The following is a 25131-nucleotide window of genomic DNA, read 5'->3' as shown; positions in this document are numbered from 1 at the left end:
GCTTTTAGGACTGAAGACTCTCAAGGCAGTTTGGCTGATTGTTCATGAGAGGATACTGCCATGAGAAAAGCACATCTTAGACTTAACAGAATTTCCATTTAAGCCAAAGAAATTATTTTGAGCAAGAAATACGTGCCCAGCCCCCAGAAAGAGGAAGGCCCAGTGCCTGTATTTGTTCCACATCTCTGCTGTCACTGCAGGCTGACCCCGACCAACAGGCTGGCACTAGAGCTCACTGCTGTGAGATTTAGTCCTAGGGACAAATGTGTTCCTTGCCTAGACTTTCCACAAGCTTCCCCTTCTGTCACCACAAAGATGGAAGTCTGTATGAAAGAGAAACACCTCTGGAGCCAAGTACATGAATGTAAACAAAATCTATCTCCGCTGGCAAAGATGCTCCAATCTAATTTGTGTAATTACCTAGCTCCCTAATGATGTACTTGTTTACAGATTAAAGCTATGAATCTAAGCACAGAAATAAGATTAAATCTGATGAATTAAATTCCTATTTGCTTAAATTATCAGGATATCCTTTCTTTCTTGAGAAAGAAATTCCAGGTGGAATGGGGGATTACCTAAATCACTGGTTTCCAAAAGACAGAATCATAATTAGACTTATTGATGGAAGCCTGGCATATTTGGAAAATCTGAAGACAAAGAGCCAAACGAAACACAATTGCCATTCCTGTGAGTCTCTCCAGAGGAAATAATGATATTGGCCCTGCCCTTAGGGTCTGGTCCTGCGATCAGCTGGTGACTTAGCAGTGAGGGCTCATCAAATCCCAGGGGACATCAAGGAGACTGCAGGCAGCGGCAGACAGAAGGACAAAACCCTGAGTGGGTTCCTTCAGGTGCAGTCAGGCCCTTCTTCACAGGTGCCAAGCTCCAAACTAGAGAAGCCCGTACACATGAGCCAGTCCAATGGCCTCTCCAGAAGCCAGACACGGCATCGCTAATCCACGTCCTCTAGCTTTTAACAGTCTCTCCCTGAGCTATTTATACTAACTGTACAATCCTTTCTAAGGCGACTGGAGTCACCAAGACATAATAATAGTAGTCCAGAGATAAACTAATAATAACTGGCCGGTATTGGATATCCCCATGCACCTGGCCAACCACTAAGTGATTCACATATTTCCTCTCACTTGTCTGTCACAATGTTCCTGTGTGTCGCTGTTACCAACCCCATTTTTTCTTGGACGAAATTGAAGTGTAGAGTTATTCCTAAGCCATTCCCCAAGGTTACCCAGCTCAAAAAAAATTCAAGAAGACGCAAGCCTGCTTTGAGGGTTTCTATTGACTATTTTAGTCATCATGTTCTACTCCTCCAGATAAGCAAACCCAATACTGAAGCAGCATTCCCATTAAATCCAGTAATTAAATAATATTAAACTCTATCTTACGTTTATTCATATTTTTAATTTGTCTAACATTCAAAAGAAAAATAAGCGTATGCCAATGCTTAACTGTGCTTATAATCAGAATCTCAAATTTGGGCAACCAAACCAAAATTTCAGGGTAAAATCTGTGAAGTTTAGGTTTCCCATCTAAATCATAGTTATTTCACAGTGACTCCAGCAGCACTGGGCTGGAGAGAACACTTCTGAAAGTACGCCGTGTAAAAAGTTGTTAAAATTAAAGCTTCTCATTTCATAACGTATGCAATTTTACACAGCAATAGTTTCACACTGCCCTTTTTGTGTGTTGGTTCTTTGTTGTTAACATGTAAATGTTGAGTTTTCAAGTAAATGAACCACCATTTTTCTTACTGGGCCATGTTGTCACAAACCGAGCTAAAGCTCTGAATGTTCTCAGTGAATGTTTATAGTGCTGGTGTATTTCTGAAATGCATTCTTACAATCTGCCTTCAGTAGGAAATTCTTATGTTACAAAGGCCAGCTGTTATACCAACACTTGTCATAAGGAATATACACATCACACACATCATATTCTCATACCAAATTGTTTCTGCGACATTCACAGTGGCTCCACCCTCTCATTAGGTCTTTCGTTGTCCCTGTACCTCACAGAGACAGCAGTACTTCATCTGGGTTTCATCATCTCTTCACACATGATCTCTTCCAGAGTCAGGTTAAGTGAATACAGCACTAATTTAATTTCAGGGAAGAAGAATCTATGTTGGGAAAGTTAAACAACCCATCCAGTGTTTCCCACGTTGTAAATGGCAGAACGAGGAATGCAAAGCCTTTAACCACTATATTATACTGCCACTGTTCTGAAAGCTTTATGAAAAGCAAGGGCAGCCACACTCTGCAGTCCTTCACAGTACATCTAGTTCTGTTTCTACAGTCTTCTGCTCTGCCATCTGTTAAATGAAGGCATTGGAGGAAATGACCTCAGGGATCTTCCTGCTTCGTGATGGACACAATAGCTAACAATATTCAATTACAAAATCAGATGGGTAGAAAAGCAACAAATGAAAGTGTCCAGCAAAATCCTGTGTGTGCTCTAATTGAGTTAATAAGAATCTATACTGAGCATCCATCCCTTCAGGCTAAGTTTAATCTTGGCCACTTTTTCAGAGGTTGATATCATCAAGGGGAGGAGCATATGCACATTATTTAACACTAGAATACATTAAAATTATTACTGTCTCCTCTAGATGAAAACATAAACTTTAGCATTTCCTTCCAGAGCCGGCTGCTAATGTTGGAAGTACTCTCCAAATTGAGAAAGAATGCTGTGTGCCCAAGAGGGATGACTGGACTAGTTCTCAGGAAGGTAGCAGGTATGTAACACAGACTTGTACACAGACTAAAAATGACCCCAGCTCTTTATCATGTAGTAAGAAGTTATTCCCTTTGCTTGTCTGTCTGCATGCTGAAGGGCTGGGCCATGTGGAGTGGCGATGGGCATGGAGCTCTGGAATCTCTTGGGTTCTGAGTTAAGGGCCTTAACAGGTCTGTGTTAAGGCTGATTACACCAAAGAAGAGTCTAGCTTTTGTTCATGAATCCACAGATGCCTGGTCGCATGCACAGGCCCAACAGCAGGTCCTGCCCTGAGGGAACAGTGCTCAGGCAGCAGGGGCATTTTCTGTCTGCACCACCGACCCTCAATACTGCAGTCAAAGGCACTGATATCCATCTGCTCATAAAACACCACCCTCCACATTCACGCCACTTGCAGTACCACAGGAAAGCACTTCTGGAAACTCAAAAACACTTGTCATCCTAAGGAGTGGGAATACTAAGGGCCTGGAGGAGGAAAAGACTGCAGTATGCTGTATTATCCTCCCCAACCCATTTATGCGCTTTAAGCTCCCATGGCTTTCCTATTCCTTTCTACTAGATTGCTCCTGGGTCAGCCCACTCATTTGCTGCCTCCCAGGAGCCACTCTGCACTTTCTCATCATTTCCAAGTGAAGTCTTAGGCAGAGGTTTGGGAGGTGGAGAGATACTTGCATGTGAGTGCCGAGGTTCCAGATTTTAGAGCGTTCCTAGTGGTGAACTCGGATCAAAGGACGCTAACATCGCCTTCATTATCAGCCACAGCTCAGACCCTCACACGAGAAGGGCCTTGTCTGCAGCCTGGTGGCTAGAAGGCGGACAGTATCTGTTCTTTAAAGCTACTTAACATTTTCTTTGAATATTTATTTGTTAAATTATATATATATATATATATATATATGTGAGTGTATATATATACATATACATACAAAGAATTGCCTGGATCCTATGTTTATATATTTTAGTTGTACATTCATCTACACTAAAAGTTTTGGCACAGTGCAAATCCACACTGCCTATCCCTAGAAAGTTTCCTTAACATACATTCTCCTGTGACTCTTCCCCCAGCTGCTGGGATCCCCTGTGATACCCCTCTCCAGATGGACAGGACGGGTGACACTCAGTTGCTGTCCACGGCAGCACCTCCATCTGGAAACGAAGGAGAAGCACCCAGAGAACGAAAATGACTGCTGCTAAAAACCCAGGAGACCTGTGGTGAATCGGGGCCAACATCTTAGTGTCGTCAGCCCGAGTTTCTGGTGCTGCTGAGGCCACACATCCCAGGCTTCCCAAAGCCAAGGGCGGAGCACACAGGGCACACAGGATGTCACCGCTGGCTGGCTGCACAGGGTTTCTGACAGGCAGGGCATTGGTCCTGCCCTCTGCGGTGTCGCCCTGGAAGATGTGGAGAAACCAAAGGCCCTGTGGCCTCCTGCACTCGGCTGCTCACAGGGCTTTGCAGCGGGTTCAGTGGATGAGTGGATTGTACAAGTAGCTTTGTTAACTGTCAGCTCTTCCTCCACATGTCACCTGTTTAATCCATTGTTGATTTTTTCTGCAACACTGAGATGCTGCTGATTTCATGCCCCGCCCCCTTCGGAATGAAGTCTGAATCTTCAGGTTTGCAAGGCCCCTCGTGGCAGAGGCACGCTTTCCTCACCTGCCTCCTCTCCTTCCTCCTTTCTATGCCACTCGATCTTTCCTCTCCTGACCCAGTCCCTGCTGTACTCTGGTCTGCCACGTGTGGCGATCCTTCTCCCCTGAGCATGTTCGCCTTGCTTTTTAATATGAAAAGTCTTATTAGTCTTTACATTTACTGAAGACTTAACAGGTATCCTCTTCTTTGAAAGTCTTTCAGAAACCCTCACCTTACCACAGCCCTCTTGCTGGACTCCCCCATCTGTAAACTCTGTGTAATCCACTTACTAAGTTACATTTCAAATATTTATTTCCCCCCTAGACTGTGAGCCAATTGAGAAGTAGACTATTTCTATGTACCCGGCCCTAACAGGAAGTCAAGTGCATGACATGGTTAATAATAACAAAAGCTGCATAATCAGAAAACAAAGCTCAGTGCCATGGGCCTCTGCTGACCGCAGATGATGTCCCTGCTAAGTGCAAGAACAGTCAGCCACAGAGCCAAACACAGGAACACCCGTCTCACCACAGAGAAGGCAGCCCCTGGAAACACTGCCTCGGCATAAACAGAGAACTTGGCCCTGCAGCTAACTGAGGACCTGTGCCAAGCAATCCAGCGGCAAGCCCGTTCTTCCTGTGAGCAGCTGAGCCCAAACTGGAGAGCCAAGTTCAGCACCATCTCATCGGGACAGCTCCACCTGCTGAATTCCAGGACATTCCTCCGTCCCTGCAGCATGGCTTTCTTCTAACCTACAAAGGAGCAGCCACAGTGTTTTAGAAGTGACAGGACTCACAGTGGACCCAGAGACACGTTTTGCTTTCATTCACTTACCTGTATTTTGTACAGAATTCTAAAGATACATGTGTGACAAATATCCACACCATCTCTTAGAATGGAAAAAGTAAAAATGGCTATGCCAACATGTTTTCTACAGTGCCTCCTTAAAGGAATTAAGCCATCAGGATGCACGGTGCTGTTTAACCTGTCCCCCTCTTCAGCAGATGGCAATAACTCCTACTCCCAGTGGATGACCGCAAGTGTGGAACAGCACTCAGAATTCTCTGCTCAGAGGCGTCAGCATGTCAGTCAAGGTGCCAAACAATAGTACAACTGGTTATTCAGTCATCATATCTCTGGCAAACAGTTAAGACACTGTACGATGGCAGAAATTAGCTGACCTACCAAGAATACTTGGCAAAGCAAATGATGCTGAATTAAATCACCTAAAGAAGAAAGACTGGAGGAGTTGGAAACAGGCCGGAGGCCAGCAACTTCTGTGTCAGAAACATTTCACCAGGCATCTCAGACTGGCAGATTACAGAAATGGCCTTGTCTAAATGAGATGAGAGCCATCAGCTTTCTGTCTTGATATTGGTCTGAATACTACATTTTAAGAAAATCTGTCCCACACTAAATCACTCTGCAGGAAAATTGACCTGCATGCATTTAGTGTTTTAATGAAGGAGACTAGGTCTTAATTATAATCCTATGATTTTTGGAAATGATCAACTATAAATGAAATTTAAGTAAGCCTATAAATAAGACTGTCCATTAAAAATACAAACAGGTTGCCTGTAGGGTAGTTTGAATAATATATCAAGGACAAACAATTCAAGTTTATTGATTTTCCAAACTAGAGTTTCTAGGTTAGATTTCATGTATGAAATAGCTTTTAGGGTGAAATATAGCAGGTTTCATATATGAAATCTAACCTAAAAATTCTAGTTTGGAGAAAGAAACCAAGGATGCCTTACAAAAGACCATTTCCCAATGCAAGATGGAATTACTGCAAGAAAGAAGAATCTCAAATTATTCACGAAAGAACTATCATGTTAGTGCTACAGAATCCATAAGGGTACGATGCTATTACCCTCATATGGGGGACCCTAGAGGATGTCGTATACAGCAGAAAACCCCCTACACTGCCAAGCCTTAGAGAAGAAACTGAAAATGCTTGTGCAGTAATCTCAATGACCAAGGTACCCAAGCAGCAGTTTGCCGTATCAATAAATGTCTACAAGCTCACGGTCCCCACTCTGAGCACCTTTTATAATTGTAGAGGTGAAAGGTAACTTGTACTAATCTCATGATATCTCAATAAATTTAGTACTAAAATATTTATATATGTTTTTCTTTTCCTAAAGTATGTATATACTTTTTGATGGACTCTGTATTTTGAAATTAATGTTTTAACTACTTGTTGGATTTTTAAATTGTGTTATCATGGCTTTTTTAATGTACACATAAAACATTTGACTGATCATAAAATAGGGGAAAGCATTCTGGTTTTCACAGAAAAGCATCTTTGCATTTTTATTATATTACAGAATTTGTCTCAAAATTTAAATACAACCCGTACAACAAAAACTACTATACTGTGAAAAACAAGTTCAAAGAGGACCTGAGAAAATGGGAAGATGTACCCTCTTCCTGCACAGGCAGAACCAAGACAGTCAACATGGCCATACTTCCAAAACCAATACACAGGTATAACACAATTCCAATAAAAACAACAATAGCACTCCTCACAGAACTTGAGAAAACAATCCTAAAAATCATATAGAACCAGAAAAGACCCAGGATAGCAAAAGCAATCCTAGGCAACTGAAACAAAGCAGGAGGCATCACAAGCCCAGATTTGAAGTTATCTTACAAAGCTACAGTGATAAAAACAGCATGGTACAAAAACAGAAGTGAGGATCAATGTCATAAAATAGAGGATGTAGAAACAACCTCAGGTTTAGTTATCTGACTATAAGGAAGGATACAAAATCAAAAACTGAAGGAAGACAGCCCTTTAACACATTCCCACTAGCTTGAGCAGCGTGATGTGTGCATCACTCTCTCATCAGGTGGCATGGTGCAGTCTCACTGAGTGCTACAAGCCGCCAATGGAACAGGCACGCATTACCCCCCTTTCATGAATGTGTTAATATATGGTGCTGGGAGACTGAATCTAGACCACATTTCTTACCATGTACAAAACTAAAATCTAAATAGATCATAGATCTAACTGTTAAGACAGAAACACTTTTAATCTGCTACAAGGCAAACTGGGTAAAACTCTTGAGCTCATAGGCAAGAACTTTCCAAACAGAGTCCCCACTGCATAAGAAATAACATTAAGAATCAACAAATGGAATGTCAAATTTAAAAGCTCTTCATAGCAAAGAAAACACCCAGCAGAGCAAAGAGATGACAACAGAGTGGGAAAAAATTAGTCAGCTATTCCTCAGACTGAGGACTAATACCTAGAATATATAAAGAATTCAAAAACATTAAACCTACAAAATAAAAGACCCAATAATAATACAGGCACTTCACAGAAAATGAACAGGCACTTTCCAGAAAAAGTACAGATGCCCAATAAATAGATGAAAAACATGCAGCACTTCTGGCCATTAGAGGAAATGCAAATTAAGACAACACTGAAATTCCATCTCACTCCAGAAAGAATGCTTATCATCAAGAAATCAATTAAAAGAAATGCTAGCCAGGCTTGGGAGGAAAAAGGAATCCTTGCACATTGTTGATGGGAATGTAAACTAGTACAACCATTATGGAAATTAGTGTGGAGATTCTTCAAAATCTAAACCTTGAAATTCCATTCAACCCAACTATTTCCCTTGTAGGAATCTACCTGAAAATGTTAAAGACATCATACTACAGTGATACATGCACACCCATTATTATTAGCACAATCCACAATAGATATCTTGGAAGTAGGCTATATGCCATCAATAGATGAATGGATAAGGAAAATGTATTCAAACACAAGGGAGCACTACTCACCCATAAAGGAGGATAAATCTGAGTCATTTGTAGGACAATGGATGCACCTTGAGATTATAATGTTCAGTGAAAGAAATGAGATGCCAAAGCTTAAGCATCTATTACATGGTTTCTCTTATATGAGAAATCCAAAATACAAATAAGGAGCAAAATAAAAGACAGATAATTGGAAATAGGGAGATAAACTTTTCAAAAGGGAAGGAGACAGGTGATGGTGGGAGGGTGAGTAAAGGAGGGGAGGGGAAGGGGATGAAAAAGAATCAATCGAGACCCGTCGTGGACATGGAACAGCTCCCAGGATGAATGGGGTCCTTGTGCACTGAAAACATGCACGAACACAAAACCAAACCTGAAAAGGTTAATGATAAATAAAAACTACACTTGAACACAGAGCAGCGACCCTGAATGAGACTCCCCAGGTTTAGGCACGCATACAGTTGACGATATGAAAGTAGAGGCAGGAGGAGAACACAGGCACATGTGTATAAACCTCCCTCCTAACACTCCTGCTCCCACAAATACAAACTCAGTGATGTTCATGGTAAAGAGCAACCTAACCCTTCATGTCTCTTTCGGTATAGATTTCTGCGAATGTGTTTGTACAGTATTTTAAATCATGAAAATCAGCCTTCTACTTATTGGCTAAAAATGTTCGTTCTTCTTATTTTTTGTCAATTGACTCCTTAAAAATGAGTACAGTTTGGGTTTCTAAGAAGTCTACCACCCAAAAGGAGCTCGGGTCATAACCTCTGAAACCCTAAAGAGCGACAGCGGTTGGATCACCATAACCTAAGTTCATGGAGGGCCAGACTACTGCAGGCTTTCATTCTGAATAAATCTCCTGTACCTGGCTCTGCCTGACATATATTAGGCACTTAATTAATAATCATTAAACACAGGAAAACCTTGAGGTTATCTGAAGACAATAATGTTCTCAGTGCTGCAGAATACAGTGCTTAAGAGCTAAGCTTTCAGACCCTAACTGCCTGAGGTCCATCTGTCCAGGGTTTTAGACCACGGGTTTCCAATTCTTTACCTTCCACTGTCTACGTGTCCTGAGTGAGGTGCTTAACTTCTGAATCTAGGCCAGGTACTTCAACTTAGATTTCGGGGGAACAATGACCATACCTACTTCCTATTGTGCTAAGAACAGTACAGTTCACAGGACTCATTTCTAAGGAACAATAAAAAATTCTAGGGAATCAATCCTTTGGTTGCTGATACGGTATCACCTCAAATTGTGCCTGCTCTGTAGTAAACACCCAATAAGTTGGTTATGATTTTATGGAACTATTGCCTGAGCCTCAACAATTAGCAGTCTTCCCCATCTTTAACTGAAACTCTGTAATAGCTGGATTAGCCAGCAACTCCCAATCTACCCCTTCAGGCACATGTGCCTGAAAGAAAATTTAGATTTAATCCATATCTCTTTTCTCATTGTCCACCCTGTTTTCAGTTCAGTCCATTACCATAAATGTAATTTTCTCTCCCTATCTCACAATGCAATATGTCTTCATCGCTTCTGAAATATTCTGCCCCTGCCTATGTACCATGGAGGCTGGTTCTCAATTTAGATACTTGAGTGAGGAGCATGTAAGCTATTTTCTCCCTCAGGCCTCAGGCAACACCAGCCCTGACCTGCCATCAGCTCATCCTGGCAGGTGTAGCAGGAGGCATCATTGAAACATGGCCCCTTCTGCTACAAGGAAGCTGTGGTTTCTGAGGCAGTTTTATTTATTTGGTCCGAATCTAGGCTTCTCTCTCACTCCATTCCTCTTCCTCTTGGTATAAATTTGGACCACTTTCCCAGAGCAATTTTGGATCCAGCAACCCAGATAGTTTATACCTTATGATTCAGGACAGTGAAAAATACATAGGCAGCCCATCTGAAAGTACATCAATACTGACCATTTATCTTCTTTACCATGAGGAACAAATAAATGATCTTGCTCTGTTCCAGTGTTCTGAAAAACTCTATGCCTATGAAGCACCTCCTATGTGCCGTGAACAGACATCTGACAATGATGAGATGGGGTCTTGCCCTCAGGGAGCTCGGCAGTAACTGGAACAGAAACCACAAGACTGCTTCGTGCTTGGAAGGAGCCACAGAGAGAGAGACCTGGCACATAAGAGCAGATCTCAGTCATTTATTCTTCCTGGGACTACTGGAAAATTTACCAGAATGGAGGTGATACCCAAATGAGGAGTTAAAGAATGAAAGGGATTTAACATGCAGAAGAAGTTTGCAGGCAGAAGAAGCAGCAGGAGCAAAAGCACAGGAACAGGGAATGAATGGCACACTTTGTGACTGGGGATTTGCAAGGGCTGGGAGTGTGCACGCCTTTTAGGGAAGAAAGCTGAGGTCAGAGGATCACTGTCAAGCTGGCATGCAAATGCCAACCACGGGGTCTTCTTTGTCTCTCGCTGCCCACATTCTCTCCGATCCCCTCAGTCAGGGCTGACAAACTTTTCCTGTGAAGTGTCAGGGAATAAATATTTTAGGCTAATGGGCTGTACAGAGTGTCTGTCACAACCGCTCAACTTTGTTGTTGTGGCACAAAAGCAGCCATACACAGTATGTAAATGAATGGGCACAGCTGTGTTCTGATAGTAATTTATATCAAATAATTTTCATCTGCACAAAATATCACTCTTGTTTTGATTTTCCCAGCCATTTAGAAATGCAGACACCACTCTTAGCTTGTGAGCTGTATGAAAACAGATGGAGGGACAGAGTTGTCCCATGGGCTATAATTTGCTGAATTTTGCTTTAAACTACCTCAAATCCCACCTTCCACAGAAAAATAAATTACTTTCTTTCCCTATATATTCATTACAGATATTCCTGAAACCTGCATTTAGGTTAAGAGGTACTAGGGTGCTTGTAAAGTTGATGAGTTTTCTCCTTTTCCTTTCCCTGAGATTTTAATCTAAATTAAATGAGTAACGAGGAGAGACCCGTCCTGGAAATTAAACCAAGGCTTAAGTAACTTGGGAGGAGCTCACTCCTACTCTTTGGGGATAGTCATTTAGGTATCTCAGGACACATTTCACATCAGCTTGAAAGCTCATTCCCCAGCCATGTGCCTTACAATGAGGAAGCTCCTGAGTTGATTCTTTATCATAATAGCAGAAAGTGTTACGCAAATAATTTCTAAGTCAGAACAACCCCAGACATTTCTGGACCTTATAGCATCATCTCACAGCGGTCTGTCTCGGAGTTATGTGAAATGGAAAGGCTAGAATTCGAGGTCACAGAGGCAGCCAACTTGTCATGGGCTGGCGAGCCTGCCTTGAGAGAATATGCTTCCTCGGCGTCTGGTCATGCCTCTCTTTATTAGCTCTCCTTTCTCTGCTTCTTCATTTATTTAGAAGGTAGAAGTGAAAAAAAAAAGGTCAATCAATTAAAAGCTCCACTGGCATTCTGGGAATTTCTTATCCATTTAACTTATCTATGTTGTCTCCTATGTGCCAGGCCTAACTAATTAGCACAGACATCACTGATGTGGAACACCCTATCACCTGGTCTGACTGCTTTAAAAAGTGACACTCCAAAAATAAGTGTTGACCCTGAGTAAGTATGGACCAACTTGTTCTGATACACTGTCTCCTCCATATTGGTTTAGGAAGCAGGTCCGAGAAAATGACATAAACACCACCTTTAATTATTTAGTAGCAGAAATACATAGAATAATGAGGGGAAATGCCATTACTGTTTAGCTAACCAAATTTTACTGTGAGGACAACAGAGAGCAATGCTCAGATGGCACTATGTGTGTGCACACGGACATATGCAGGCGCAATTGTCTGTATGCATGTAGGCTTTCAGGGAACAATTTCTCTCGGGGAAAGTCATTCTTTTTATCTAGTTTGAGGCGAATAACTTAAGAGAAAATTATAAAATGGGAAGTCTAATCTGATCATTTAAAGGCCTGCTGGCCCTGGTCCCAAATAGGGGCCCCTGAGGTGGTGAAGAACGTGAGTCCCAGCATGGTGACAGCTTTCTGACCATGCGGCCAGCTCAGACAAAGCCAACCCAAGACACAGAGAGCCCAAAGCAGGCTCGTGCAGCCTCTTTTCCTACCCAGCCCTCTTCTGTCTGCAGAATTCCTAATGCCGTATAAAGCCCCAGCTTGAACGCCACTTCCCTTTCCATCCTGCCCTTCCACTTTCAGGCAAAAGTAGTTGTCCCCTACGCCTCTCTGCTCCCATGGCACTTTGCACAAAACCCAATTACCACTATTGCGCACTCGTCGCTCGATATCGCAATGCATGTGTTTACGTGAACATCTGCTCTCCCCGGGGTATGCACCCTGCAGGTTAAAGATCATGTCTTATTCCTCTTTGTATTTCCAGCTCTCAGCACAACACTGACAAAGCAGCCACTTAAAACGTGCTTTAGTATTATTACTAAAGAAATGCAAGCCTATGTTAAAAACTGAAAACAGCACTGACTACTGTAAAAGGAAAGGTTAAAAGTTGTCTTTCCACCATTAGCCCATCAGTCTCACTTTCCAAAAGAAAATCACTCTGAAGCGGCTTAATGCATGAACCCTCTATGCACGGCTTTGTGTCACCCCAGCTCACCACATACAGGGCTCTCAAATCCACCAATCGTGCACCAGTGGCTGCGCCTGCTAAACTCTCAGCATGGCTGGGTACAAAATCCTGGAAAGCAAAAGGCCAGAGAAACTCTGCAAAGGAGGGAGGGTGTGAGCTGCTTAGGACCCAGACACTCTGCACTTTGTATGATCTGAATGTTACAGGTCCTTTCTACGCACTGACGCCTTTCCTCTCTGTCTGTCATCTCTTACTCTGTGGTTTCCTCAGCGTGGTTACATGCCCGCCCCATCACAACTCCATCTGTATCTCTCTCGATCCATCTTTCTTTGCCATGGTCTCTCTGTGTCTGTCTCTGATCTTTCCTTTTGCCTCCTCCTTCTCAGACTGCTTCTACTGTCTGCTTGATCTCTAACCGACCTTTACACATTATATATATATATAAAATTTACATTTTCTCTCTCTCTCTCCTTCCCCTCCTCTCCCTCCCTATCTCTGTTTTTATTGCCTTCTCTGTTTCTTTTCGCCTCTCCCTGTTCTGGAGAAGTTCTTCCACTCAACTCTCAGTCAAAAGAAATCCATAACATGACCTTAAACAATATCTAACGCTTCGCTTTTTAGAGTCTCTCATTTTGGGACTCATGTTGGTTGGCTATACACAAATGCACAGCTGCATGTTTACAATGTAAGTGCTCACGTACACAGGATGAGGTCGAGATGGAGACCAGGACAGACACTGAGATTTCAAGTGAAATATGTGGTGTGCAACAAGGAAACAGGTCCCTGGAATTTCTGGAATACTTAACTCAGTGAAATCAACCCCAGATGTGTTTCTCAGGAGAATCAACAAAAGGGATGATAAACAAAAGCCCAGGTGGCCAGGCTGCTGCTCATCCAGGCAGGACACCTGGTGATGTCCTCCACGCTGTGCCCCGGCACTGTCCTCTCTCCCACCACTGGGGGCAGAGGCCAGGAGGGCACTGTGAATGGGAGCACTGTACCCAGGGATAGGTCCTTGGAGTTCAGGCCTAATGAGGCCACGTTCACAAACTTGATTGTCTTATTTCTTTTTCATGTTCAAATAACTTTTCAAATAACTCAAGTAATATAAGCTATACGTTTATTGACAATATAGATTTCTTCAATCCCAACATGCACAATAATCACAAACATTTGGAGCCATATATGCTATTTGTATTTTTTATTAAAATGTACTTATTTTACAGCATATGAAAGTTGGAAAAAGTATTGAGCCTTACCTTGTCCAGGTATTCTGCTAGGGACTTGGAATGAACATATATATATATATAGAGAGAGAGAGAGAGAGAGAGAGAGAGAGAGAGAGAGAGAGAGACACACATATGAAAAACAGGCAAAAAATCCCTGACTTCATGGGCCTCGAGTTGTACTGTGTAGTAATTATTTTTCTTCACCTTGCTGGTATCCAAAATATGTACTTGTATGAACTTTTAATGGCCTCGGGATTCTACAACACATTTGTGCAAGGTCACGGATTGTTGGTATTACATGAAAAGTGCACCTTCTTCTCAACAAAAGCAAACTCAACAGTAAATATTTAGCAAGCAAGTATTTTGTAGAAAGAGCTGTATATGTTGACAGAGATATAGAGATAAGGACAGTGTCAGGCTCTCATTACAAAATAACAAAACTGGAGTGAATGAAGATGAATGCAGAAACAGAAGTGGTAACATGAGCAATGTATTACAAATGTCTTTTAATAGGGAAGTCTGGAGCATATTAATATTAGAACTACTACTAAAATATTGATGATGATAATAACAACAGCAACAATATTAAATCTTTATTCACTGATATACATCAGAGTCTACTCTATAAACATTTCTTTTAATTTTTTTAAATTTTTATTAGTACACTTTTGGAGTGCATAACAATTACATTCATTGTGGGGAACTGGTACATGTATATAGCACATCTCAATTCTTTCCTTTCTTCTTCTTCACTCCTTTTTAAAAAAATAATTTTTACCAGCATCAGATTCACTGATTTATTTCATAAGTCTGTTAATTATCATAAAGATTGTGTTGAGCATTTTATATCCACAATGTTTTTTAACCATCAAGGAGTGATATAAAAAGTGTTCAGTTATTATTCTCATTTTTCTGAGAGAAAACTAAGGCTCAGAGCTACAAAGCTAATTGCTGGTAGACAACTCAGGTAGGAAGTCAAACCAAACACCAAGTGGTGTGCCATACTTTGAATCACGTACTCTTCATCATGTGAGGAACCTTATCCCCCAGTTGTATGGACAGACAGGAATAATGACTTCCTAGGACACCATAGAGGACAGAAATGTCACCTGGGGACCATGTGCTGTCCCCTATGTTCTGCAGAGCCCAGAGCTGGGTCTTCAGGATTGCACATCAGAGTTTCCATGGAGCAGCTAATGAAAGCTATCGGCCTCAGCCCTACGTGGGGAAAACAATGCATATTAACACAAAACTGAAACTGTGCAGAAAATGGCAGGCATTCGTGGACCCTAAAGTTCACTCAGATCTTAAAGAAACGACTTTTAAACTTGAGTGATCCGAAGAATCTTGTAGGGAGCTAGAAACACATACAGATTCCTGGGCCCTGCTTCCCATCAGGGAATTCCGAAGTGAGTCTCAGGAGGACAGGGCTCTGGGAAGCGCTGCCGGGTGCCAGGTAAGGGGCTCTGCGTCACTTCAATGGAAGAATGTAAATGTGGACAAGGAGGGCTGCTGATGGCTTTCTCAACCAGGATGTGGGACACACCTAAAATAGCCTTCTCCCTTTAATGATGCAGCTCAAGAGTGCTCAGTGGGAACTGCTGAGGTAAGGGGAAGGCCTTTCACCTCTGACACCAACCCCACACCTTTCACTCAGCCCTGGAGCAGAAAGACTGATGTCCCATGATTCTGTTTCTCTATAGCCTCTGCTACTCTGCTTAAGGGAAGATGACTAAAGGCATCAATCCTTTGGCTCCAGGGCACAACATGATTAGCTGGTGGACTGCTAATACCATCTTATTAGCACTTGCTTTAAAAAGAATTCAAGTCCTGCACACTGTCACTCTGAGGTCATTAGCCGGCAGGGAGAAACCCAACAGCACATCCCACACATCCCCCAGGATAACGAGAGGGTGCACATCCCTAAGCCCAGGGCCACTGCATCTGGGAGCAGGAGCAGCTTACGTCCAAGTAAATGTCTCAGATCAGTCCCCTCCGAATGGGGTGATGCAAAAGGAGAGCCCCCAAATGTGCCACTCATGCCAGGAGTTTCCTCTCCCCCTCACTTCCCTGACCCGTGAGTTCTCATTAAAGAAACTCAAAAATAAGTCCCGACAAAGAGCCAGCATGAGCAAGGAGAATGCATGTGCCAGAGTTTTGCAGCCAGGAAGGGCAAAAATAAATTCCCCGTGAGGTTTCTTTCTAGCTAGGCAACTTCCTGCAAATTCTCTAAGCCTGAATGTCCACAAATTTAGAGTGAGGATAATGATACTTGTTTTGCAAAAGGGTGATGAAGACTGAGTGAAGTGATGTGGCGATGCTGCAGATCACCCTGCCAGGAAAGCTGCTCATGACATCACAGGTCTTTATGTTCCCATTAAGGCCGCCCTCTGTGACCAGCACTGCATCTCAGGTGTAGAGAGACAGCTGTTCCTGGTCTCCAGCAAACTCTCCTTTGCTCCCTTCCTCCAAAGGTTAGAAGAGAGAAAGAAAAGGTAGTCGCTGGGGACTGGCTTTGATTTTTTTTGGTACCAGGGATCGAACTCACGACCTTGCGCTTGTGAGGCACGCAGTGGCACCACTGAGCTAAATCTCCGGCCCTCGCTTTGATTTTTGAGCAAGAAAACCCATTCGTATCCATCAGCACTCCTTCCCTTTACTGCTGTTCTGGAACGTGACACTCTAGGTTCCCTGGACTGAGCCCACTTTTAATATTATTTTTAACTAGACTTCACCCACATAAGAAATTAGAGAGGAAGGTGTACCAATGCTCCTATTTCCCTCCAACCCCTTACTGCATAAAACCAGTCACAAGTAATCTCATCTCGGAATTCCACTGGCCACAGAATAAATATGGTCACCAGGTCACTGCTGGGAGCCTCTCTTCCAGGAAGTCCCATTGTCTGTCTTTCAGATCACTTTTTAAAGTTTAAGCAATACCAAAAGCATGACTTCTGATGTAGCCGCTTGATCTGGAGCCCAGGAGAAATCACCTGAGTAGCTGAACCTAAGCTTTGGGGTGGCATGGCCAACACCCACAGGTCTCCACACAACGGCAAACCCCAGGAGATGGGTGTATGGGCCCCGTGCCTGGGTGCAGCTGTGTTCTAGCTCCTGTGCATGGCCAGCGCATTAACTGAGCATCAGTCACGCAGGGCGAGCAAACATCTGGTCTCCAACCTTCTCCGCCCTCTCACTGACCTGCACAGCAGCCATACCCTGGCTTCCTTTCCTGAGAAATGCAGGCTTTGTCTGTCTTTCCTATCTCAAAGATGAAGTCACGGAAGTAATGTTCCAATCTTTGAAAACTGAAGCATTTTGCAAAAAGAATAAAAGACTATAGCTGAGTTAAAGTGGTGTAACAACATCCACAAGTACTACAGAAATTGTGTTCTACTAAGACACAATCTCTTCTGTAAGCAGGTAAAAGTTCATGTGGAATTTCCTACACAGCATTCACATCCACTTTTTTCCCACCTACATTTTAGAAAAGACTTCTGTTTTTTCACTATAAACCTTTCAGAGAAGCTTCTACCTTTGTTTCTTGTCAACCCTCTGATTAGAACATCAATTGGATCTGGGCAGAGTGTGCTTCCGGAGAACCTGGCCCACCTCTGCCCCTCCACAGCTCCCCTCTGCCCCTGGCCTGCCACTGCAGGCTGGCATCTACCAGGGAGAAATAGATGCACTTTCCAAATTCTCTAGCCAAAGAGAAAGGACAGAATTGAGACATACACAAAGACAAGACAATTATTTCACAAACACTGAGTGGCTTAACATAAGGTGACAGAGAACCAAATTAATTTGTTCTCCAGGTGGGCTGGCCAGCGATGCTCCTGACCAGGAGCTTAAACACAAGAGAGTTCTTTTGTGAAAATTTTATGTGGAAAATGTCAAGGGAAAATAAAACAGTGATGACTTCAGCTGCGATTTAATGTCCAAATAAAAACAGCCATGTTTTTCAAGGACCACATAGGGTTTTTATTTCCTTAGTGGGCCTGGAATATACCCAAACTTACTACAAGACTGATATGTGTACTTTTGGCTTAAATGACAATTCTGAAGCTATTTATAAGATTAAATATAGTCTTTAATTAAAGGAGGCTAATTTGCTGCACCTAGATAGTAATGTGTTTCTCTTAACCATTATTCATTCAACCCACCCATATGATAATCTCCAATTGGGATTTAACATTTTCTCTATTATCCAGGTTCTATGGAAGCACCAGCTCTGCCATGAAGTTTGGAGACCACCCCTGCCCGGAGTGGCCCAGGCCATCTGAACCCCTGGAGCACATTTGCCTTTGGGGAACACAGACCTCCTGCTATCTCTTAGGACGACTCTGGGCACAAGGCGAAAGGCACTTCAACAGTGGGGATTATTTCATCTTTGTGTGCCACCCCACAAATATCCCTCTACTAGGGACCAGCAGGTGCCAGGCATTTGGTAAGTATGTGCGGCAGTTCTGACCACACTGGTCGCGCATGGAAACCACTGGTTATATGTGGCAATTATTTTTCTGTTAAGTAAATTCAATTATTACAACTGTTCTGCAGCCCAGCCTAGGTCTTTTCTTTTAGGACTTTAAAGGATGTGGGTGTAGCTTACAGAGTCAACTCTCCTGTCACTTCTCTAGAAAATCCCACTTAATGTCTCAGATTTTATAATTTCACACACACACACTCTGGTCCAAGGCAGCATGTTCCATGACATAAAGACGCAGTATAGTCAAACTAATAAACTGTTTTCTGCTGCAAATCTTTGTCCTCACATTGGAATGAGTGTGCTTGGCGCTTGGTCTCGAGGTTCTTGATTTCCCATAAAGAGGCCTTCATGGGAACTGTGTGAAAAGGAAGACATGTCTGGAATAAAAGGTTTTCTTCCTTTTATGTAGGTCAAAGATGTAGGTCACCCTATGACCGCTGCATGGGACCCTCCCTTACGCAGGACTTACCTGTGGTAGGTACACAGTGCCTGAGGGTTGAATACAGTCTTAATTTTAACCTGTAGGGGTGTGCAGTGGTATTCAAGCCCATCAGCATCATTTCACAGAATTTCAAAAAGACATGACTAAATACCTAATTTTTCTATATCCAGAACCATAACTCAAAATTCTCAAATCCTAGCAGAGAACTTTTTCCTTGCCAAATGCGGGGGGGGGGGGACCTAGCAGCATTTATTGAGCACTTACTATGTACAGGGTACTTTGTATACACGGTGTCAAATCTTCAGGTTAAAAAAAATCTAGGGCCCAGAGATTTAGCTCAGTGGTTCTGCCGCCTGCCTTGAAAGCACAAGGTCCCAAGTTCGATCCGCAGTACCAAAAAAAAAAAATCTAAAGTCAACATATATGTCCATATTTTGTATGAGGGGACTGAGGATCAGAGAATTTTATTTTCTTGGTCAAGATGACAGGCTGCTAAGTACGAGAAATACGATTCAAATTCAAATCTGTTTGACTTTAACACTACTGCCTTTTGCGCCACATCAGATTACCATTCATTAAAAGCACAAAATACCAATCAGAGAAGGAACTATGTGAGCTTTCTAGAAAAAGCTAAAATCATTTATCACTTTATTTATAAAGAAAAAGGGTGGGACAAAATATATACCCAAATGAAGTGTGTATGCACTGTATGTCTGTAGGACAAGATGTGCCACTACACAAGAAAAGGCAGGTAAAGCATTCCTGAAGACAGGCAGGCATGGCCCCACCTGCCCTCACGGAGCCCCACGTGCAGACTCCCGGTCTCAGCAGCCAGGAGGAGGTGGCTGGAGAGGTAAGGACCACACCACTACCCAAGGCAAAGCGCCAGAAGCCCGGACATGGCAAAGCCCTAGCTCTTCTTCATGGAGACCGAGCTTCCACAGAAGAGGAGGGCCCCCTCATCATCAGAAATCAACTCAAAATGCATTTATTTACCACTCAGATTCCAGAAGGTCTGAGTTTTCTGTCCTACCGGATGTGCCCCAGGCAAACCCAGCGGCGCTGCAGAGTCCGGTGACCACAGGTGCTCCTCTCGGCTCTGCCCCTGACCTCCTCATGGTGGCCCTTTTAGCCTTCTGGACTCGGCTTCCTGGTCCTTGGAATGTCACAAGAACGCCTGCCATGATGTATGTGTAACTAAGTCAAATGATGACCGGAAGGCCTCTACCTGGCCCTACATGGGACTCAGTTTATTCCCCAAGGTTAGATGGTGAACATCCAGCCCTGGAACAAACAAAGGCAAGGAAGCAGATAAAAACCAACCATATGAAGCTGCTCTGTTATAAACGCAGCATGAAAGATCTCATGATAGCAAAACACAAGTAAAAGTTTCTGCAAACAAATCTCTTAACACTACTGCGAGGGAGAAAGAGGCAAAGGGGCAACTTCAAGTCATCAAATTAAACTAGCATAAAAAATGCGAAAAGAGATGAACACATGTCACCTACTTATGACCTATCAAGGATCTCCTAAAGATCAATGAGTGTGGCCCCTTGAAACTCCTCAGAAATGGGGAACACACACATACACCACCATGCACACATATATAGCCAAGTAGATTTTCAGCACTGTAAGGATTGCCATATAAATTTAGATCAGGGCACAGCATGCCTGGGATGAGTAGGGTAGGAACAATATGTTCTTGCTTATAACACCAAGCTCATGACAAGTGATTCATAGCCAGCACCTTTCATGCCAGAAGATCCCCCCAGGAGTCCCACCAACTCCTGAAACAGTTTCCTTCAAGCTAGGAGACTGGGTACAGAGGATCACTTGTCACGCCCACGGCTGAGGCAAATAGTCATGTCTTTACACAGCCGCACCCAGCCAACAGCTGAGGGGGCAGAAAGAGACGGAAGGAGGTGTGTGAGCAATCCAAATCCCTCAGCAACCTGACAGGCAGCCTATAATTACCAGGCATTTGCACCTAGAAGGCAGGTGATATTGTAATCAGAGGCTCCTCTACCTAGCACAGATTTTTAGCTCAAGGTGAGGCAGGTTTAGAGGATGTGTGTTACTCAGGTCCCTGAATGGACTGAAGGATGGATTTAGGAGGCAGCACATCTGAGTTGGAAAAGAGGGGACCCCAAATTCACCCTCTGGTTTAGGTTAGTAGGAGAGCATGGAGAATTCCAAATAGGTGTCCGGGACCTCAGACTGGCAGGGTCCTCTCAGGTCCATCCTGGCGTAACTCTCTGTAATTAAACTGACAAGGGCTCAGGCATTGCCCCCACTTTAGTGAAGAGGAGGCACATCCGTTTGCCACGTTCAGAACGCGAATGAGCAAAATCAAACTTCAGGTCTCCACTCTGTTACATGTCCATGAATTTGCCAAGGAAGTTTCTTGCAGAATTCCTTCCCTTTAATAAATACTGAAAGCTTGCGTCTCCTAAGAATCTGCTCTACATAAGCAGAACTGGAAGACCTAGATGCCGAAGATGTCACCTTCTCTGCTCTCTGCATGTACGCATGAATAAAGAAAAAAAGTTGCACGGCCTGAGTAAGGCAGGGACACAAGGAAGTGTGATTCCCTTTGGAATGAGAGACTTCAGGGAGCAAAAATCTCCTCTCATTCTTGAACACGATCTTGCATTCAAGCCCTTCACACTCCCCACCTTCATTATTTCCTATCTCAGATCTTCTGGAGTGTTCTAAGCCCTGACCCTAATAAGCCCGACTGCACTCATAAGCAATATTTATAAAAAAAATAAAAAGGCTGGCAGTGCTTGGCGCCATTTCTTAAATGGAGGTTAAATTTTGCCAAAAATGAATTCTTCTTTTCTCGCTCTTTCCAAGATCCTTCCACAGATGAACTAAAGTACAGGTCTAATGGGTAAGTGATATTTTACAGCTTGAATTACATTAAAAGCCAGAAATATCTTCAGTCCAAAGTTGTTTTTAACTTCTTAATATAACAAGTTCTAACACGTTCAGTGTGATTAAAACGTCTCTTTAAGGCCAGAGCTATGAGTTAATTACTTAAAGCAGCATGAAAGTTATTCAATCAGTTTATGAAGATACAAGTTCAGATTACAGCATTAATTTTAGTGGGGATGGTATGAAAGACATGCTAGTCAAGGTAAGGGATGAGGGGAAGGCTGTCCAGAGCTTGAAGGAAAAGAATTTCAGCTTGCATTATTTAATGAAATCATCCCTGAGAACCACAGGGCTGTAATCCGCAGCCTGTCCGGAAGACTGCTCTGCAGGGAAAACCCTCCTGGTACTCTCAGGACTGGGACATCCGTACACAATATCATATGTACAAGGACTCCCTGATCGCAGACTGTATTTTAAATCGTTCACATTAAAAAGCTGACGAGGAGCAAAACTCAGGGAGGCTACAGCTACTTCTCCGCGAAGGTTTCTGGCAGTTACAGCACAGCGCAACACGTTCTGAGAGCCACCAGGCTGCAGAGGCTGTGCACATTACAAACACCACCGGCTGCATCACCTGACTGGAGCTGCAATTTGGATTTTTGCCATTCTATAAATCTCTGATTTTTGTGTTCTTCTTGTTTGGTTAACGGCAGCCTGCAGAAGTTTCCACACTTTAAAATCGGCCTTGGCTATCACCATCCAAGCTTGTTCTCTGACACTGCAGCTTATGGAAGTTTCTAAGCTCCGCTTAAACGGGAATTCCGCCCCCAGATCCCAGACAGGCAGCTTTTAGGAAAATCAGCACCTCCTCTGACATGATCCTGGCCTCGCACACGGGGCCCCCGGAAACCCCTCCTGGAGCCCAGCAGAGCTTTCCTGCCTTCCCAGGGGATGCTGCGCCCCTTCCCGGCCCTGGCCAGGCAATGGGGACAGGAACTGGTTGCGGTGCGGCCGCATCTGACCTCACCCTTGCTGGGGCTGCGGACGGCGCCCCCCGCCACCTCCGCCCAGGGCGCACAGCGGGGTGAATCGAGTCCCCGTCCGCAGCCCTCCTCCCTCGCCAGGAAGAAGGGCGAGGAGCTCCGCAGGGCGTAAGCAGGAAGCCCACGGACCGGGTCTGCCCAGCGCGGGAGCGGCTCCAGAAGTCAGGGACGGAGGGAGTCCCGCTCCTGGGGATGTCGGCGGCCCGGAAATCGGTTCTGGCCCCTCCACCCGGGGTACCTGCGCTCCTCGCGTGCGGGTCTTGGGTCCTACACACCGAGCGCGAGCGGGCGAGGGCTCTGCCGCCGCGCCCCTAGCTGGCCCGGGACGGGACAGGACGGGAGGGGGAGGGGTGTCGCCGGCCGGGGCGGGGCGGCGGCCCGTGAGGCACCTGCGCTCCGCTCCGAGGGCGCGGGCTTCGGCGCGCGCATCCCCGCTGCCCGCCAGGCCCCTCCCGGCCCGCGCTACTCACGCTGCTGTTGTGCCCGGACCAGTGCACCATGGCTTGGTTGTGCGCGGAGTCCCCGGCCAGCGCGAAAGTGGTGCTGCTCAGCCTCAGCTCCTCCGTCCGGAAGCGGGGCGCCCCGCGCGGGTCCGACTGCCCGGCCCCGGGCTCGGCTGCCCCGTCCTTGCGCGCGGCCCCGGGGCTCCCGCCCGCGCCCCCGCCGCCGCCGGCCTCCTCCGCGTCCGACCCGCTCCGTCTGCTCCGGCCAGAACGCCCGGGCCCCGCCGCCGCCCCCGAGCCCCAGGCCCGCTCCAGGGCCAGCGCGCGGTGCCCGGGGGCCACGGCCAGGACAGGGCGCGGGGCCGGGCCAGGGGGCGGCGCGGAGCTGGCGGCGTTCAGGAGCAGCAGCCCCGCGGCCAGCAGTGCGCCCCAGCCGGCCGGGCCGCTGCTGGCGCCAACTTTTCCCATCGCGGCGCGGAGAGGCTCGTGGCGAGGCGGGGCGCTCCTCAGGACCCCAACTCCATGCAAGTTGGGCCGCGGTGGAGGGAGGCGGAGGCGGAGGCGGAGCGCGGTCCAGAGCGAGCGAGGCGCCGCCACGCGGGGAGGAGCCGCGCTGAAGTCACGGGCGACGCGGGGCGAGCGGGCGGGCGGGGCGCCGGGGCGCGCGCGAGGAAGGGGCAGCCGAGCCCGGCCCCTGGAGCAGCTCGGCCGCCCGCCCCTCCGCTCAGCCTCGGCCCGGTCCGGAGCGGGGCACGGCCGCCCCGCCTGGCGCTTTCCCTCCTGCGTGCTAGGGCGCTCGCGAGTCCACCTCCGCGAACACAGCCTGGGCGCCCGGCCCGGGAGAGTGGACACAGCAGCAGCAGCCCAGCGGTGTAATTAACAGTGTGTGTGCTCGTGGGGATTTCCCCTGAACGATCACGCTCACATTCCTTGTCTCGCCTTCGAAACTGCACGCTGCGCTGAGCCCAGTGTCCCTGCGTGCTGTCACATTGGAGAACACCTCCCTAAGCCCGGGGTGCCAGAGCTTTACAGAGGAACATACCTGGCAGAGAGAGACAGGGAGAGAGGGAGAGAGGGAGAGGGAGAGAGGGAGGGAGGGAGGGAGGGAGGGAGGGAGAGAGAGAGAGAGAGAGCAGACTGAAGACAGGAAGAGCAAAGTGAACAACTTGGAAGTGACCTGTTTATTTTGTTGGCCACTGACCTCAGCCCTTGGCATCACACTACACATGGCAGGAACTCTGCAGTCATTAATCCCATAAATATGCATCCTGAGACTCCTCCACACCCGAGTACCAAGTAGGCACCGGGGAGGAGGCAGGTGCATTTCCCCAGGTCCCTGGTGCCCAGCAGGTGGCTGCTGACGCCAGCCTGAGCACCAGCGTTCCCAGGCCTGCGCGGGGATGCTCCTAGATGGCTTGCTGTGAGACCCAGAGGAGGCACAATCTCGCAGCTTCCTACACTGGACAATTAAGTGGTTGCTTCAGGTGACCTTTAAAAATCCCTTCCACTCCTACAGTTCTGTGATTGTGTGGTTATAGCGTCAACTCACCTCAGCTTTCCCGTTCCTACTCAGAAGTCCAGATTTATAGTAGGCGAATAGGCTTTGAAAATTACAAAGACTTTCTCAAAATCCAAACCTTTTTGCAAATAGTTTGCTGCTAAGGCTGGAGATGCCTTCAAATTTCTTCTCAATTTTCGCGTATCTAATAACATTCTTAAGCACGTGGTAATTAAACTCTTCAGCCATTATATTATCACTGAATAAAGGAAAAACAAAACAGTGCTACATTTGATTCTCATGAAGGTTTTTGTTCATTGTAACACTTAGAATTGTAGCTTTACTGACAAATATGAATTCTGGGTTTGTGAAAG

General features: G+C 45.4%; 1 protein-coding gene across 6 annotated transcripts in view; it reads right to left on the bottom strand.

Annotated features, from left to right (window-relative positions):
* Sorcs1 (sortilin related VPS10 domain containing receptor 1) overlaps nucleotides 1-23835 on the bottom strand; it is a 470258-nt gene extending 446423 nt beyond the window's left edge. For 5 of the 6 annotated variants that reach the window (XM_087185724.1, XM_013066085.3, XM_021245562.2 and 2 more), the window contains exon 1: nucleotides 23287-23802. In XM_087185724.1, coding sequence (XP_087041850.1) covers nucleotides 23287-23727 — 441 coding nt within the window. In that variant the 5' untranslated portion in view covers nucleotides 23728-23802. Of the gene's footprint in view, nucleotides 1-23286 lie in introns of all 6 variants that reach the window. The other variant, XM_021245560.2, reaches the window with a different exon arrangement.
* Nucleotides 23836-25131: the final 1296 nt, after the last annotated feature.

This window comes from Heterocephalus glaber, unplaced genomic scaffold, assembly GCF_053883595.1.
Source record: "Heterocephalus glaber isolate CG9 unplaced genomic scaffold, H.glaber_assembly_v1.0 deba00001498, whole genome shotgun sequence".
Lineage (NCBI taxonomy): Eukaryota > Metazoa > Chordata > Mammalia > Rodentia > Bathyergidae > Heterocephalus > Heterocephalus glaber.
The sequence above is the reverse complement of the archived record's forward strand: the minus strand, read 5'-3'. Positions and strand labels throughout refer to the sequence as shown.